The sequence below is a fragment of the Carcharodon carcharias genome, chromosome 13 (genome assembly GCF_017639515.1).
Source record: "Carcharodon carcharias isolate sCarCar2 chromosome 13, sCarCar2.pri, whole genome shotgun sequence".
NCBI classification, from domain to species: Eukaryota; Metazoa; Chordata; class Chondrichthyes; order Lamniformes; family Lamnidae; genus Carcharodon; species Carcharodon carcharias.
This window is the reverse complement of record NC_054479.1, coordinates 121329555-121343458: the sequence shown is the minus strand read 5'-3', so window position 1 is coordinate 121343458 and position 13904 is coordinate 121329555. Positions and strand designations below refer to the sequence as shown.

At 39.5% G+C, this 13904-nt stretch overlaps 1 protein-coding gene across 3 annotated transcripts in view; it reads left to right on the top strand.

The window, feature by feature from the left end:
* LOC121285613 (plexin-B2-like) overlaps positions 1-13904 on the top strand; it is a 249354-nt gene that overhangs the window by 169234 nt on the left and 66216 nt on the right. For all 3 annotated transcript variants that reach the window (XM_041202227.1, XM_041202228.1, XM_041202229.1), the window contains exons 3-5: positions 990-2115; positions 9598-9777; positions 13389-13529. In XM_041202227.1, the coding sequence (XP_041058161.1) occupies positions 1003-2115; positions 9598-9777; positions 13389-13529 (1434 nt within the window). In that variant the 5' untranslated portion in view covers positions 990-1002. The remainder of the gene's footprint in view (positions 1-989; positions 2116-9597; positions 9778-13388; positions 13530-13904) is intronic.

Genomic DNA, 13904 nt, shown 5'->3' with positions numbered 1-13904 from the left:
ACAGCAGATAAGCAATGATTAGCATTTAAAGAATTAATAATTTGCAACAAATATGCATTTCTTTAAGGCACAAAAACTCACAGAAAAAGTGGTGTAACTTTGGCTAATGAGGAGCTGAAGGTAATATTAGATCAGAGAAAGAGGCTTGTAACGTGGCAAAAAAGAGTAGTAAGCCTGAGGATTTTGGAATTCAGCAAAGGAGCTAATCAGGAAAGAGAAAAAGAGAAAAGAGAATGAGAGTAGACCAGTAAGGGACGTAAAACAGATTGTAAGGGTATATAAATGGGAAGAGATTAGTGAAAGTTAACTACAAAGTTATGAGGATTGAAATTGAAGTAACTTGTCTTTACCTTATATAGACCACTAGTGATTACATTGGGAAGATTGAACTAAGAAACATAGCTGATGTAAATGTAAGCAGATTATTTTGATTAGACAATGCAGAATGGGAGGATATTGATTTAATAGTCTCAAGCAAGGCTACAGTTTGAAAAATGAGAAGTATAAAAATCTGTTTGCAAATGTAACTGAGGTAATAGCAGCAATGCAGTCAGAAGTTTATAGGAAAAGGTGCAGACTAAAATGATCAAATCATGGGGGTACAATGAGTCCTGGAACCATGGAAGATTTCTTTGGAGATCAGCAAGTCAAGAGTTGAATGGTGGAAATGTCCGAATAAGTAAGTGTTTGCTTGACAATCATTTGGGAGAAAGGATTATTTAGAGTAAGTAGTTCACGGTGATTTTATTTGGAAATGAGTAGACTTCAAGAGCTGAGATATTTGCTGGTTCCATGATTTTTTTTGTATACAACCTTAAAATGAAATGTTTGCCATGCCATGATTGCTATTTTAAGATCTGTCATCAGACACATTCAACCATTTAATCAATTTAAGATGGAAATGAACCTAAACGTGCAATAAGAAGTATTGCTTAATTTGCAAATAAATAGTTGTATATTAATTTGTATTTATACTCTTTTTTTTGCAGTTTGGTTTTGGAAATGTCACCTTGGACTTGGATATTCTGTGCATTTGCAGTCTTTTATGTAGGCTTTAAACCTGGAACTGAAGCATATGATGAATTTACCAGCTCCACAAGCCTGCTACATTTGGCCATGGATAACAGCACCGGGCGAGTGTATGTTGGGGCTGTGAATTTCCTCTATCAACTAACATCAGGCCTCCAACCGGAAGTGAGAGTAGAAACTGGTCCAAAACTTGATGGTGCAGATTGTTGGCCACCAATAAAAGATTCAGACTGCTCCAATCCAGTACAAACTCCAAATTACAATAAACTTCTTTTAATAGACAAAAACATGGATAGACTTGTAATATGTGGAAGTATATATAAAGGAATTTGCTCATTACGGCAGTTGAATAACATCAGTCAAGTCAAATATGAAAACTTGAACGGTGGCGAAGCTACATTTGTTGCAAGCAATAAATCGAATGTGGGTCTCATAACTATTGCGAGTGACCCAACTGGGCAAACCGTGTGGGTGATGTTTGTTGGAAAGAGTTTTGAAAATTATGCAAATGCAATAATTAGCACCAGAGTACTCTCTCAAACAAAACCGAACCAATATTTTGTGCTTGTTCACGATTCTTCAGCCGTGAAACCAGATTCTGCACAGTATCAACATGACTTTAAATTTTCATTTGAAGATGGTGGCTTTGTTTATTTCATTTTTTCTCGAACAGATGGAGGACAACAGGAACCTAAAACCTACATATCACGTCTTTGTGTTTCTGATATCTTTTACTATTCCTATATTGAAATGGTCCTGGGATGTGGTGATTATAATCTTGTGCAGGCTGCTTACATCACTAATCCTGGAGAAAAACTTGCCCAGCATATGAACAATTCAGGTGCCTATGGAACTATAACTTCAATGGATAAAGTGCTCTTTGCCGTGTTTAACAAAGATAACCTGAAAACAACCTCTGCTGATAAATCGGCTTTCTGCATATTCTCCTTGAAGCAGATAAATGAAAAGATCGAAGAATATAGAGAAATCTGCTATGGTAACCAAGGGAAACTAAATGGAAAGGACATAATTTCTAATCCTTACAAATCTATTGGTTTGCACAATTGCCCTCAAGAGTTTAGGAAGGTAGATATATTCACTGCCCCAAGGGTGTTTTTCTTATGTAATGTTCTTAAATGGAATTTCATACCATTCTGTATACAGAAATGCTTTAAATTTTATTTGTGGTCACCAAACTTTGGGGCACTTTAAGTCAATCAACATGTAATAGGAACACTTTTTTAAACCGAATAATCAAACAATTCACTTTTGTTTGGCCATGTATTGTGCTTCCATGAGGTTTTTAAAAAAAAACACACAAACATTACTCTGGTGATGAATATTCAATTTTATACCCCATGTATTGAATGCTTCAGGCAGCCAGGTATCTGCCAGTAAGCCAAATTGTTGATCGTGATGTCCATGGGACTGCATCACAGCAAAAATCTGCCTCCTGGCAGTGCCCTGGTATTTGGCTGTTCTGCAGAAAAAATAATGAAACTGGATGGGTAAATAGAGTAAGATTAAAGTGAATTAATCCTTTTGTGTTCTTTTGAAGTATACAGCACATTATTAAAAGTATACAACAGAAAGATGCCATTTGACCCTGTTCCAATATAGTTCTTCAACTGGATATGTATTCCAGTTTCATTTCCCTACTTCCCCCCCACATTCTACAGAATCACACCTGATTTTATATATATTTATATATCCACCTGTTTTAACACATGCTATTCATAGGAGAAATATTGCCTCTGAAAGAAGGAAGTTGAGCAAAAGGAGGAGAGGCCAATGGAATGTTTTCATGCAAAGTGTAAGAACTATGCAGTAGGTTATTGGGAACGGTATTGGAACCAGATATTACAAATGGATTAGGAGATAACTGTTTCTGAGTGGAAAGGGGCATGAATTATATAGAAAAAAAATGATTTATACATGAAAAAGGGATCAGCTTATTTGATACTAATAATCTTGTTATTGCTGAGAAAAAGAAGTCAAAGCTTTTCGTCTTGCATTCAACAGAGCGCAAGACAAGAAACTTGGACATGTCCCTTTTTTTTTTCAGCAATACTCAAGTTCTCTTCTACCAAGTGACTATTAATAAGCTTTTTCCTTAAAAACGAACACATTGTTGTCTTGCATTATTCAGTGTTGATGTTCTATCCTCATTTCTCTCTCCTCCCTTTCTTAGCCTTGCATCACTCCTTTGTGTGTTGCGACCCCACAAAGTACATTTGAGGAAGACAGTGCTCACACTATGTTGATGCATCTGTTCTGAACAAATGTCTGAATTGTGTCCAGAAGACACTATCTGCACTGGTGGACTTGGTTAGGAGAATTTGTTTTCTGCCTAACTTAAAACTTTTCTTACCTATCTTTTTTTTAATGTTCAAATGTGCATTTTAGGTAGTTATTGTACTACGTGAGGTGAAAGTGAAGGACCAGAAATTTGCTCCCAAAGTCAACGGACTTCTTGCTGGTCCGTAAAATTTTCTGTCCCACCCACTTCAATTCCAGTGATGGGTGGGACCAGAAAGATCTTGCCCTATGTTACTGGCAGAAAATACGTAACATTTTTTCTTGTGGTATTTTATAATACATTTATGTTAGAAACTGATCATGTTTAATGATTATGGCAGTATGGTATATCTAAACACAATTGAACAATGGATTATGTAGTTTCTATGTTGAATTTGATTGCTTGGTTAGAGTCAATGGGGGAAATGCTGGAGTTGTTCCCCTTAGAGCAAAGGGGATTGAGGGGAGATTTGATAGAATTGTAGAATATGATATGTTTAGGTAAGGTAGACAAAGAAAAACTGATCACTTTGACTGAGTACCAGGATTAGCGGTCACAGATTTAAGGTTTAGGGCAAGAGATTAAGTGGGGAATTGTGATGAAGAACTTTTTTACATAGCGAGTGGTAATGAACTGGAACTCTGTTTCCACTTCCACCACCCTTGTGGACATAATCAGTTACTTCAAAAGAAAATTGGATGGGTACTTGAATGAAAGAAATGCAGGACTATGGGGATTGAGCAGGGGAGTGAGACTGACTGGATTGCTCCGAGCACTGACATGGATTTAATGAGCTGAATGGGCATCTCCTGTGCTATAAATGACTCTAACTTTATTAAAATGCAAGTGAGAAAGTCAATTCAGGCCATCCTAGCTCATCATTCAGAGCACACCTATGGTTGTATGCTGTGAGCCCAACCAGAGCATCTAACTGTTTCTGAAATGATTCTAGAGTTTTTGTCTCCATGTTGCTACTGAGAAAGGCATTTTAATGTGTTTATCATTTTTAGCACGAGGAATTTCCTGACATCTGTTTTAAGTTAAACAATTTGATCCTTGGGCCTGTGGGCATTTGACCTGTTAATTTAAGGCAGTTTTACAGACTTGGTTTTCTAACCTGGTTCATAGCTCATACCTCTGAAGTCCCCCTGTTAGTCACCTTCTTTTGAGACTTGAAAAGCCTGAATTTCTTCAAGACTTTGCTCAACTACGTTTTCTGATTCTGGGGACTCTAGGAAAAATCCACAGTGGAGAAACAAATGGCTGTAGAGTGACAAGCAAAAGGACACAGATAAATTGAGTAAGCAAAATATGAGGCAGTACACGCTGGATTAGAATTGTAAACATGGAGGCACTAGGGGAATAGATAAGCAAAGAGATTTGGGGCCCATGTATATGTTTTACAAATTAATTTGCAGGTACAAAACCTGATCAAAGTCCAACAGATGCAGTTTTCTGTGCTTAGTTTAGCATCTTAGAGATAACATTAGGCAGTGCACACTGCCAGTATAGTTTGGAATCACAAAGTTAGTTATCTATATGATGATTTAAATGTGCAAAATTGCTAGAATATTGAACTTATACGCGACTTCAGAACCCTTTGCAATGTGTCAGCCAACCCATCAAAATACAGTAGGAACGCTAGCTGAATTTGGATTTAATATGGACACAAATACTGGCCTTGGAGAAAGTCCAGCAACAATTCACTCTGATGCTACATAGGATGAAGACATTTGCTGTAATGAAAGATTGGAAAAACATGGTTTATGTTACCTGAAGATGGTGTAGTTAAGGGATAATCTGATTGAAGTGGTTATAAGAATGAAGGGAATGGACAATAAAAATAGAAACTAATTCTTCCTTTTGGTACAGGAATCATGGAGAGACAATATAAAATAAAGGGGATAACTCTAAAAGAGGAGCACAGGGACCTGGGTGAATATGTGCATAAATCATTGAAGGTGTCAGGACAGGTTGAGAGAACAGTTAATAAAGCATACAGTATCCTGGGTTCTATTAAGGGGGGCATAGAGTACAAGATCAAGGCGCTTATGTTGAATTTGTATAATTTGCTAGCTTGGCTTCAGCTGGAGTATTGTGTCCAATTCTGGGTGCTGCACTGTCGGAATGAAGTTGTGGCATTAGAGATGGTGCAGAAAAGATTCAGGAGAATGGTTCCAGGAATGAGGAACTTCAGTTATGAAGATAGATTGGAGAAATTATGACTGTTTTCCTTAGAGAAAAGAAGGCTGAGAGGAGATTTGATAGAGATGCTCAAAATCATGAGGGGTCTGGACAAAGTAAATAGGGAGAAATTCATGAAAGGATAGAGAATGAGCAGGCACAGATTTAAAATAATTAGTAAAACAAGCAAAAGCACCATATAAATGCAAACCTTTTTAAAAGTTTTTATTCATTTACAGGATGTGGGCATTGCTGGCTGAGTCAGCATTTATTGCCCATCCCTAATTGCCCATGAGAAGGTGGTGGTGAGATGCCGCCTTGAAACCCTGCAGTCCACGTGGTGTAGATGCACCCACAGCGCTGATGGGGAGGGAGTTCCAGGATTTTGACCCAGTGACAGTGAAGGAACGGCAATATATTTCCAAGTCAGGATGGTGTGTGGCTTGGAGGGGAACTTCCAGGCAATGGTGTTCCTATGTATCTGCTGCCCTTGTCCTTCTAGATGGTAGTGGTCATGGGTTTGGAAGGTGCTGCCCAAGGAGTTTTGGTGAGTTCCTGCAGTGCATCTTGTAGACGGTACACACTGCTGCTATTGTGTGCCGGTGGTGGATAGGAGTGAATGTCTGTGGAAGGGGTGCCAATCAAGTGGGCTGCTTTGTCCTGGATGGTGTCAAGCTCATTGAGTGTTATTGGAGCTACACTCATCCAGGCAAGTGGAGAGTATTCCATCACACTCCTGACTTGTGCCTTGAAGATGGTGGACAGATTTTAGGGAGTCAGGAGGTGAGTTACTTGTCGCAAGATTCCTAGCCTCTGACCTGCTCTTGTAGCCACAGTATTTATATGGCTAGTCCAGTTCGGTTTCTGGTCAGTGGTAACCCCCAGGATGTTGATAGTGGGGGATTCAGTGATGGTAATGCCATTGAATGTCAAGGGGTGATGGTTAAATTCTCTCATGTTGGAGATGGTCATTGCCTGGCACTTGTGTGGTGTGAATGTTACTTGCCACTTGTCAGCCTAAGCCTGGATATTGTCCAGGTCTTGCTGCATTTAGACATGGACTGCTTCCGTGTCTGAGGGGTTGCGAATGTTGCTGAACATTGTGCAATCATCAGTGAACATCCCCACTTCTGACCTTATGATGGAAGGAAGGTCATTGCTGAAGCAGCCTGAAGATGGTTGGGCTTAGGACATTACACTAAAGAACTCCTGCAGTGATGTCCTGGAACTGAGATGATTGATCTCCAATGGCCACAATCATTGTTCTTTGTGCTAGGCATGACTCCTAGCCAGTGGAGGGTTTTCCCCCTTATTCCCATTGACTCCAGTTTTGTTAGGGCTCCTTGATGCTGCACTTGATCAAATGCTGCCTTGATGTCAAGGACAGTCACTTTCACCTCATCTCAGGAGTTCAGCTCTTTTGCTCATGTTTAAACCAAGGCAGTAATGAGGTCAGGAGCTGAGTGACCCTGGTGGAACCCAAATTGAGTGTCAGTTAGCAGGCTATTGCTAAGCAAGTACCATTTGATAGTTGATGATCCCTTCCATCACTTCACTGATGATCGAGAGTAGGTTGATGGGGCGGTAATTGGCTGGATTGGATTTGTCCTGCTTTTTGTGTACAGGACATGCCTGGACTATTTCTCACATTGCCTGGTCGATGCTTGTGTTGCAGCTGTACTGGAACAGCTTGGTTAGGGGCATGGCAAGTCCTGGAACACAAGGCTTCAGTACTATTGCCGGAATATTGTCAGGGCCCATAACTTTTTCAGTATCCAGTGCCTTCAGCCATTTCTTGATATAACGTGGAATTAATCAAATTGGCTGAAGACTGGCATCTGTGATGCTGGGGACCTCTAGAGGAGGCCAAATTGAATCATCTACTCGGCACTTCTAGCTGAAGAACGTTGTAAATGCTTCAGCCTTATTTTCTGCACTGTTCTGATGTGCTGTGCTCCTCCATCATTGAGGATGGGGATATTTGTGGAGCCTCCACCTCCAGTGAGTTTAATTGTCCACCACCATTCATGACTGGATGTGATGGGACTACAAAGCTTAGATCTGATCTGTTGGCTGTGGAATCGCTTAGCTCTGTCTATCACTTGCTGCTTTGGCACAAAAGTAGTCCTGTGTTGTAGCTTCACCAGGTTAACACCTCATTTTTAGGTATGCCTGTTGCTGCTCCTGGCATGCCCTCCTGCACTCTTCATTGAACCAGGACTGATTCCTTGGCTTGGTAGTAATGGTAGAGTGGGGGATATGCTGGGCCATGTGGTTACAGATTGTGGTCAAGTACAATTCTGCTGTTGCTGATGGCCCACAGTGCCTCATGGTTGCCCATTCTTGAGTTGCTAGGTCTGTTCAAAATCTATCCCATTTAGCATGGTGGGAGTGCTGCACAATGAGATGGAGGGTATCCTTAATGTAAAGACAGGACTTTGTCTCCACAATGACTGTGCAGTGGTCACTCCCACTGATACTGTCATGAACAAATGTGTCTGCTGCAGGCAGGTTGGTGAGGATGAGGTCAAGCATGTTTTTCCCTCTTGTTGATTCCTTCACCACCTGCCGCAGATCCAGCATAGGAGCTATGTCACTTAGGACTCGGCCAGCTCGGTCTGTGGTGGTGCTACCGAGCTACTCTTGGTGATGGATATTGAAATCTCCCACCCAGATTCTGTGCCCTTGCCACCCTCAGTGCTTCCTCCAAGTGACGTTCAACATGGAGGAGCACTGATTCATCAACTGAGGTGGGGGAAGGCAGTCCGTGGTAATCAGCAGAAGGTTTCTTTGCCCATGTTTGCTCTGATGCCATGAGACTTCTAGGGTTCGGAGTCAATGTTGAGGACTCCCAGGGCAACTCCCTCCCGACTGTATGCCACTGTGCCGCCATCTCTGCTGGGTCTGTCCTGCTGGTGGGTGATGGTGGTGTCTGGGACATGATCTGTAAGGTCTGATTCTGAGACTATGACTATGTCAGGCTGTTTCTTGACGTAGACTGAGAGACAACTCTCTCAATTTTGACACAATCCCCCAGATGTTGGTAAGGTGGATTTTGCAGGGTCAACAGGACATTGTCGTTTTCAGTGCTGGGTGGTCTGTCCAGTTTCATTCCTTTTTATTGGCTTTTTAGCGGTTTGGTACAGTTAAGTGGCTTGCTAGGCCATGTCGGGCAGCATTTAAGAGTCAGCCACGTTACTGTGGAGCTGGAGTCACACCTAGACCAGACCAGGTGAGGTGTCCTTCCCTAATGTGCATTAGTTGGGTTTTTATGACAATGGTTTCGTGGTCATCATTAGACTTTTTTAATTTCAGATTTTTATTGAATTCCAATTCCACCATCTGCCATGGTGGGACACGAACCCGGGTCCCCAGAGCATTACCCTGGGTTTCTGGATTACTAGTCCAGTGACAATACCACTAAACTGAATACCATTAAACTTAACTTGGAGTCCAGTGATTTTTCCAAGCTCCATCAGCTATGGATTAAGCCAGCGAAAGCATGTGGGAAGATTGATGGAATTAAGATCAGAGATGCTGATGACAGGCAAAATAATTTCCCTTTTCCTCTGCAGCATTCACCTTCACTGTAATTGTGACTGCCTTCAGTGTGCTCTGGGAGTGTAATATATAACGTGCACCTCATTGTCATTGTACACCAGTTCCTATTGTAGCTTATTACTTGGTTATCCTAGGAAAATGTTAATTCAAGAAATACCCTGGGAAACCTCCAACTTCAGTGGATGGATGGAAGCAAAAATGAAGTGGGCTGTGTAACGGATAGCTGATCTGTTGCCCTTTTTTTTGCTTACTGTATCTTGAACATGTACTTAGATTTTTTTAACAAGGTAAGCCCAAAGATGGGAGAACCACAACATGCAGAAATACCAAGGCAATGAATCATAATATTGTGTTGTTTGTTTACAGATGGGGATGAACTCTTCTTCAGATGACAACTCCTTTAATTAGTGTATTCATTTCACTAAAGCAGTACTCAATTATTAGCACTGACAGAAATATTTTTGTTTACTAATCTATATTATGAAAATTAGAGCTAACCTTAACTCTTTTTCCTGCTACCTCAGGGGCAAGCAAAGGCATATCCTTGTAGTAGTGAACATCTTCCATATCCCATTGCAAGTAAAGAAGGTATTATTGCTGAATCACTGAAACAATATGATACAAACTTATCAGCAATAGCTGTGACTGTGGAGAATGAAAATACAATAGCCTTTTTAGGCAATGTAAGAGGAGAAATTCACAAGGTAAGACTTTGAGTAGAAACTTCTCTTCTATTTTATAGGAAAGCACATGAGTGGAATCTGCCCTGAAAATTTTAATTAATTAGTTGGGAAAAAGATATTTTCGCTTTTCCATTACTTGGGAAAGAAATGAAAGCAGGATATTTGCTACCATTCAAATAATATCAATATATTTATCCCTGGCTCCAGTTTTTTTTTAGTTTTTAAATCTAGATTCTGGACCTTTTTTTTGTGACCAGTTTTATTTTTCCCTGTTCTGTATCAATATTATAGGCACATTTTGTATTGTATTTACTCTTGAATCCTCTTTCATTAAAGATAATCTAACAATTTCTGATAGTTTTGTAGTAGGGAGTTGGAATAAACATTTGAATATAACTTGGGGAAAATGTCAACATGCATGCATATACTTTGATTAGTTTCTGAATTCCTTCTTGAATAAAAGAAAATATTACTTGGCTAAATGTGGCACATCTACTGGATATGCGTCATTAATTTAAATTTAAACAGCAAAGGTCATCACTTTTAAAACCACATCCTCTAAAATGGAACTCTGTGGTCGTAAGCATCATGCAGTAAGTATTCATAAGCTCCGAGGAAATTTTTTTTTTTCAAATCTGAAAAGTGCTAGAACTTGCAATATTGCATGACCACAGCCTCTTCATTCTCTTCCCCTCCCCTGGATAAATCCTGAAAAGCCTGAGTGAGGCGATTGAGGACGCTGCCAAGATATAAGAGTAACAAAAGGGATCAGTCAGGAAGCAATGGTTAGCGGACAGCAAGCTTGGGTTTAAAAGCTTGTAATTTATAGAAGGAAAAGAATACTAAGATAAATCTAAAATATTGTAGTTAATCTTGGTTTTACTGTCAGTGCCACACAAGCCAGCACAAGAACATCCAGGTTAGGAAAGTTGATCTTTGGTATAGGAGGAAACAATTCCGATTACTGTGGCATTGGAACCATGTGATGGTAAACTAAGTACACATGAGACATAAAATATCCTCGGAGAATTTGAGTAATTGACTGGCATCTGATGAACAAGGATATGGAGACATCTATCTGATGCACATATCACATCTAGGTTGTGTAAGAAGTTTCAAGCTAAACAGCAAAAGGAACTGCTTATGAGCCACCAAATTCCAGGAGAAACCCTCTGACAAAATAAGGTGAGATCTGATTAAAGTCATTGGATGAAGTTATCTCATATGTTCTATTACCCTGACTTTTTTGAAAGACAAACTTGAAGTAGAAAATAATGGAAAGTAGTCATAAAGCAGAAGATGACTCCTTGAATTAGTGTGTTGATTTGATAAAACTATTACTCACAATTGTTAGGGTTGCCAGAAATCCTTGTTTACTAATGTGTTCATTTAAGAAAATTAGTACTAACTTTTGTTTTGCATGTTGCTGAATTCCAAGTGATGTTAAATGAGAAATAAGACACCTCATTAAGGGAATTTTAATGTTTTGACTTCATTGGTTCATGATGTCACTAGCTCAACAGGATATTCACATTCAAAATAGCTAAAATTGTGTGCCGAGAAAAGACAGAGTTTGATACAAATCCTCCACTTAGTCCTTGCAAATAATAAAATGTACCAAACAAGATACTGGACAGCTCACCAGCTCAAACACTATTTGACAGATAAAGCAAAACACCCCTCCCTATAGCAGCCAACCTTTGAAACTGAGAATAGTAAATGTCTGTCTTAAAAAAACAAGCCAAACCTCGCAAGGTAAAACATGTCCAGCTCTACATTGAAGACATCAAAGAACTTGAACTTACTGAAGGACAAGCTGATGACCAACAGGATAATGAAAATGGACACCATACGATAATAGCAATTGGATTTTGGATGTAAGAACTGACAATGAAAAGATCTACTGGGAAAAACAAAGACCAATGGAAAATCCAGCCTTACTTCATGTAGTGAAATACAAGTGGCGTTAGTAGTTAAGTAATTCACAGTGTACCTATCACCACGTACCATCACAACAGAAGGAAGGACCCAGTATTACTTCTAACAATTTGCTGATCTAGTCCTGCAAATAGAATTTCTGATGAAAAGGGCTCCATTAACACTGCATAATAAATCTGTTGTTCTTACCAGCTGTTGTAGAATGACTGTCTTTTTGAGTAACTTAATTTATATTGGTCATAATGGAATGATTGGCCTTCATAGTTACTGGATTATTATTTAAAGATTAATTATTTTCAGGAGGCTTATGTATTGGTATTGGTGAGACTTTATATCCATGTTTAAAAACAGGGACAGAATTACCTGGAAAAACTCAGCAGGTCTGGCAGCATCGGCGGAGAAGAAAAGAGTTGACGTTTCGAGTCCTCATGACCCTTCGACAGAACTTGAGTTTGAGTCCAAGAAAGAGTTGAAATATAAGCTGGTTTAAGGTGTGTGTGTGGGGGGCAGAGAGATAGAGAGAGAGAGAGGTGGGGGGTGGGGGTGTGGTTGTAGGGACAAACAAGCAGTGATAGAAGCAGATTATCAAAAGATGTCAACGACACAACGGCACTGATGATCTGCTTCTATCACTGCTTGTTTGTCCCTACAACCACACCCCCCCCCACCTCTCTTTCTCTCTATCTCTCTGCCCCCCACACACACACCTTAAACCAGCTTATATTTCAACTCTTTCTTGGACTCGAACTCAAGTTCTGTCGAAGGGTCATGAGGACTCGAAGCGTCAACTCTTTTCTTCTCCGCCGATGCTGCCAGACCTGCTGAGTTTTTCCAGATAATTCTGTTTTTGTTTTGGATTTCCAGCATCCGCAGTTTTTTTGTTTTTAAAAACAGGGAGTTCATTCTGAACTAGAAGTGTTTTGATTAGGAGTTGCATATGGTTGTTTGAAAATAGATGAACATTTAACAACTGTTAAGCTCTGAACAGCTAATTGTTGATGCTGCATGTTGAAGGTAATAGCAATCAGAATGTCTGTTTTAGCCCTTGCATTGTAAGAGCAACTGAGGTATGCCTACTGAGACAAAGGATGAAAATAATATTGGTGGTTGAAGTGAAATGGTTATAGATCCAGAGACGGGGCAGAGTGGGAGAGACAACTGAGCCTTCCGAAATCCCTGAATTGAATCTGGGTGGGGCGGGGGTGATGAATCTGAGAACCCAAACATCAACTACTCAGCTGGGGTGACTTGAGGAGAAGCTAGATGGCTTAAGTTTATAAGAGCACAGCGGTACATCCTGTTAAAGTTTTCAAGATACTCAAGAGTTCAAAGTGCAGTATGTCAAGTACGTCAATCGGTATGAGTGCCAAGCTACCTGTGATATATGTTAGGCCAGATTTTTCAAGATGATCAGTAATTTGAATGTTATTGTAAGTTTCTATAAATTAAAACAAGATAGTTTGAATGGTAAGGATAGAGGGATTGGGTGAACATTGTGACAATATGCATAAAAATTACATTTTATCAGATACTAACATTCCTGTATCAATAGAATATATATTTTTAGTCACAAAGCAACACAGAGCAACCAGCCCAAATATCGAGGCGTTTCCTTTTTTGTGGTAATTATATGGGTGTGACATTGCCATGCACTTGTTTCTTATAAACAGTTATAAATGTTCACTATCCAATAGGTATTCCTGAACACAGCAGCTAATGATCGCATAGCAGCTAATGATTATCAGACTGTATACATGACCCTGAATAGCAAGGTGAACAGTGATCTTGTTTTCGAGGCAAAAAGAGATCACCTGTATGTCATGACTGAGAAAAAGGTAATGTTATTTTATTTTCTAATATTTTCATTTGATTGAGAGGCATTTTTGTTCCAAAAACAAAAATTTGTCTGTATAGCGTATCATGACATTGATTTACTTCAACTGTTGCAGTAAAACCAGGCTCACTAGAAAATAACAGTTTCTTTTGATATGTGACCAATCAGCTACCCAAGGCAGAAAGCAAGTCATTCAATTCAAATACAAGCATCTTGTGAGCTTTGTTTGAATATATTTGATAGCTTTTTTGAGTTGGATGCACATTTTCAATTTGAGACACATCTATTTGAATTTGGTCTATATTGGTAATTTTTTTATAACGGTATTTCATTGCTTATATTGTAAAATTATTTAATCAGTATGAAGTCATCAGCA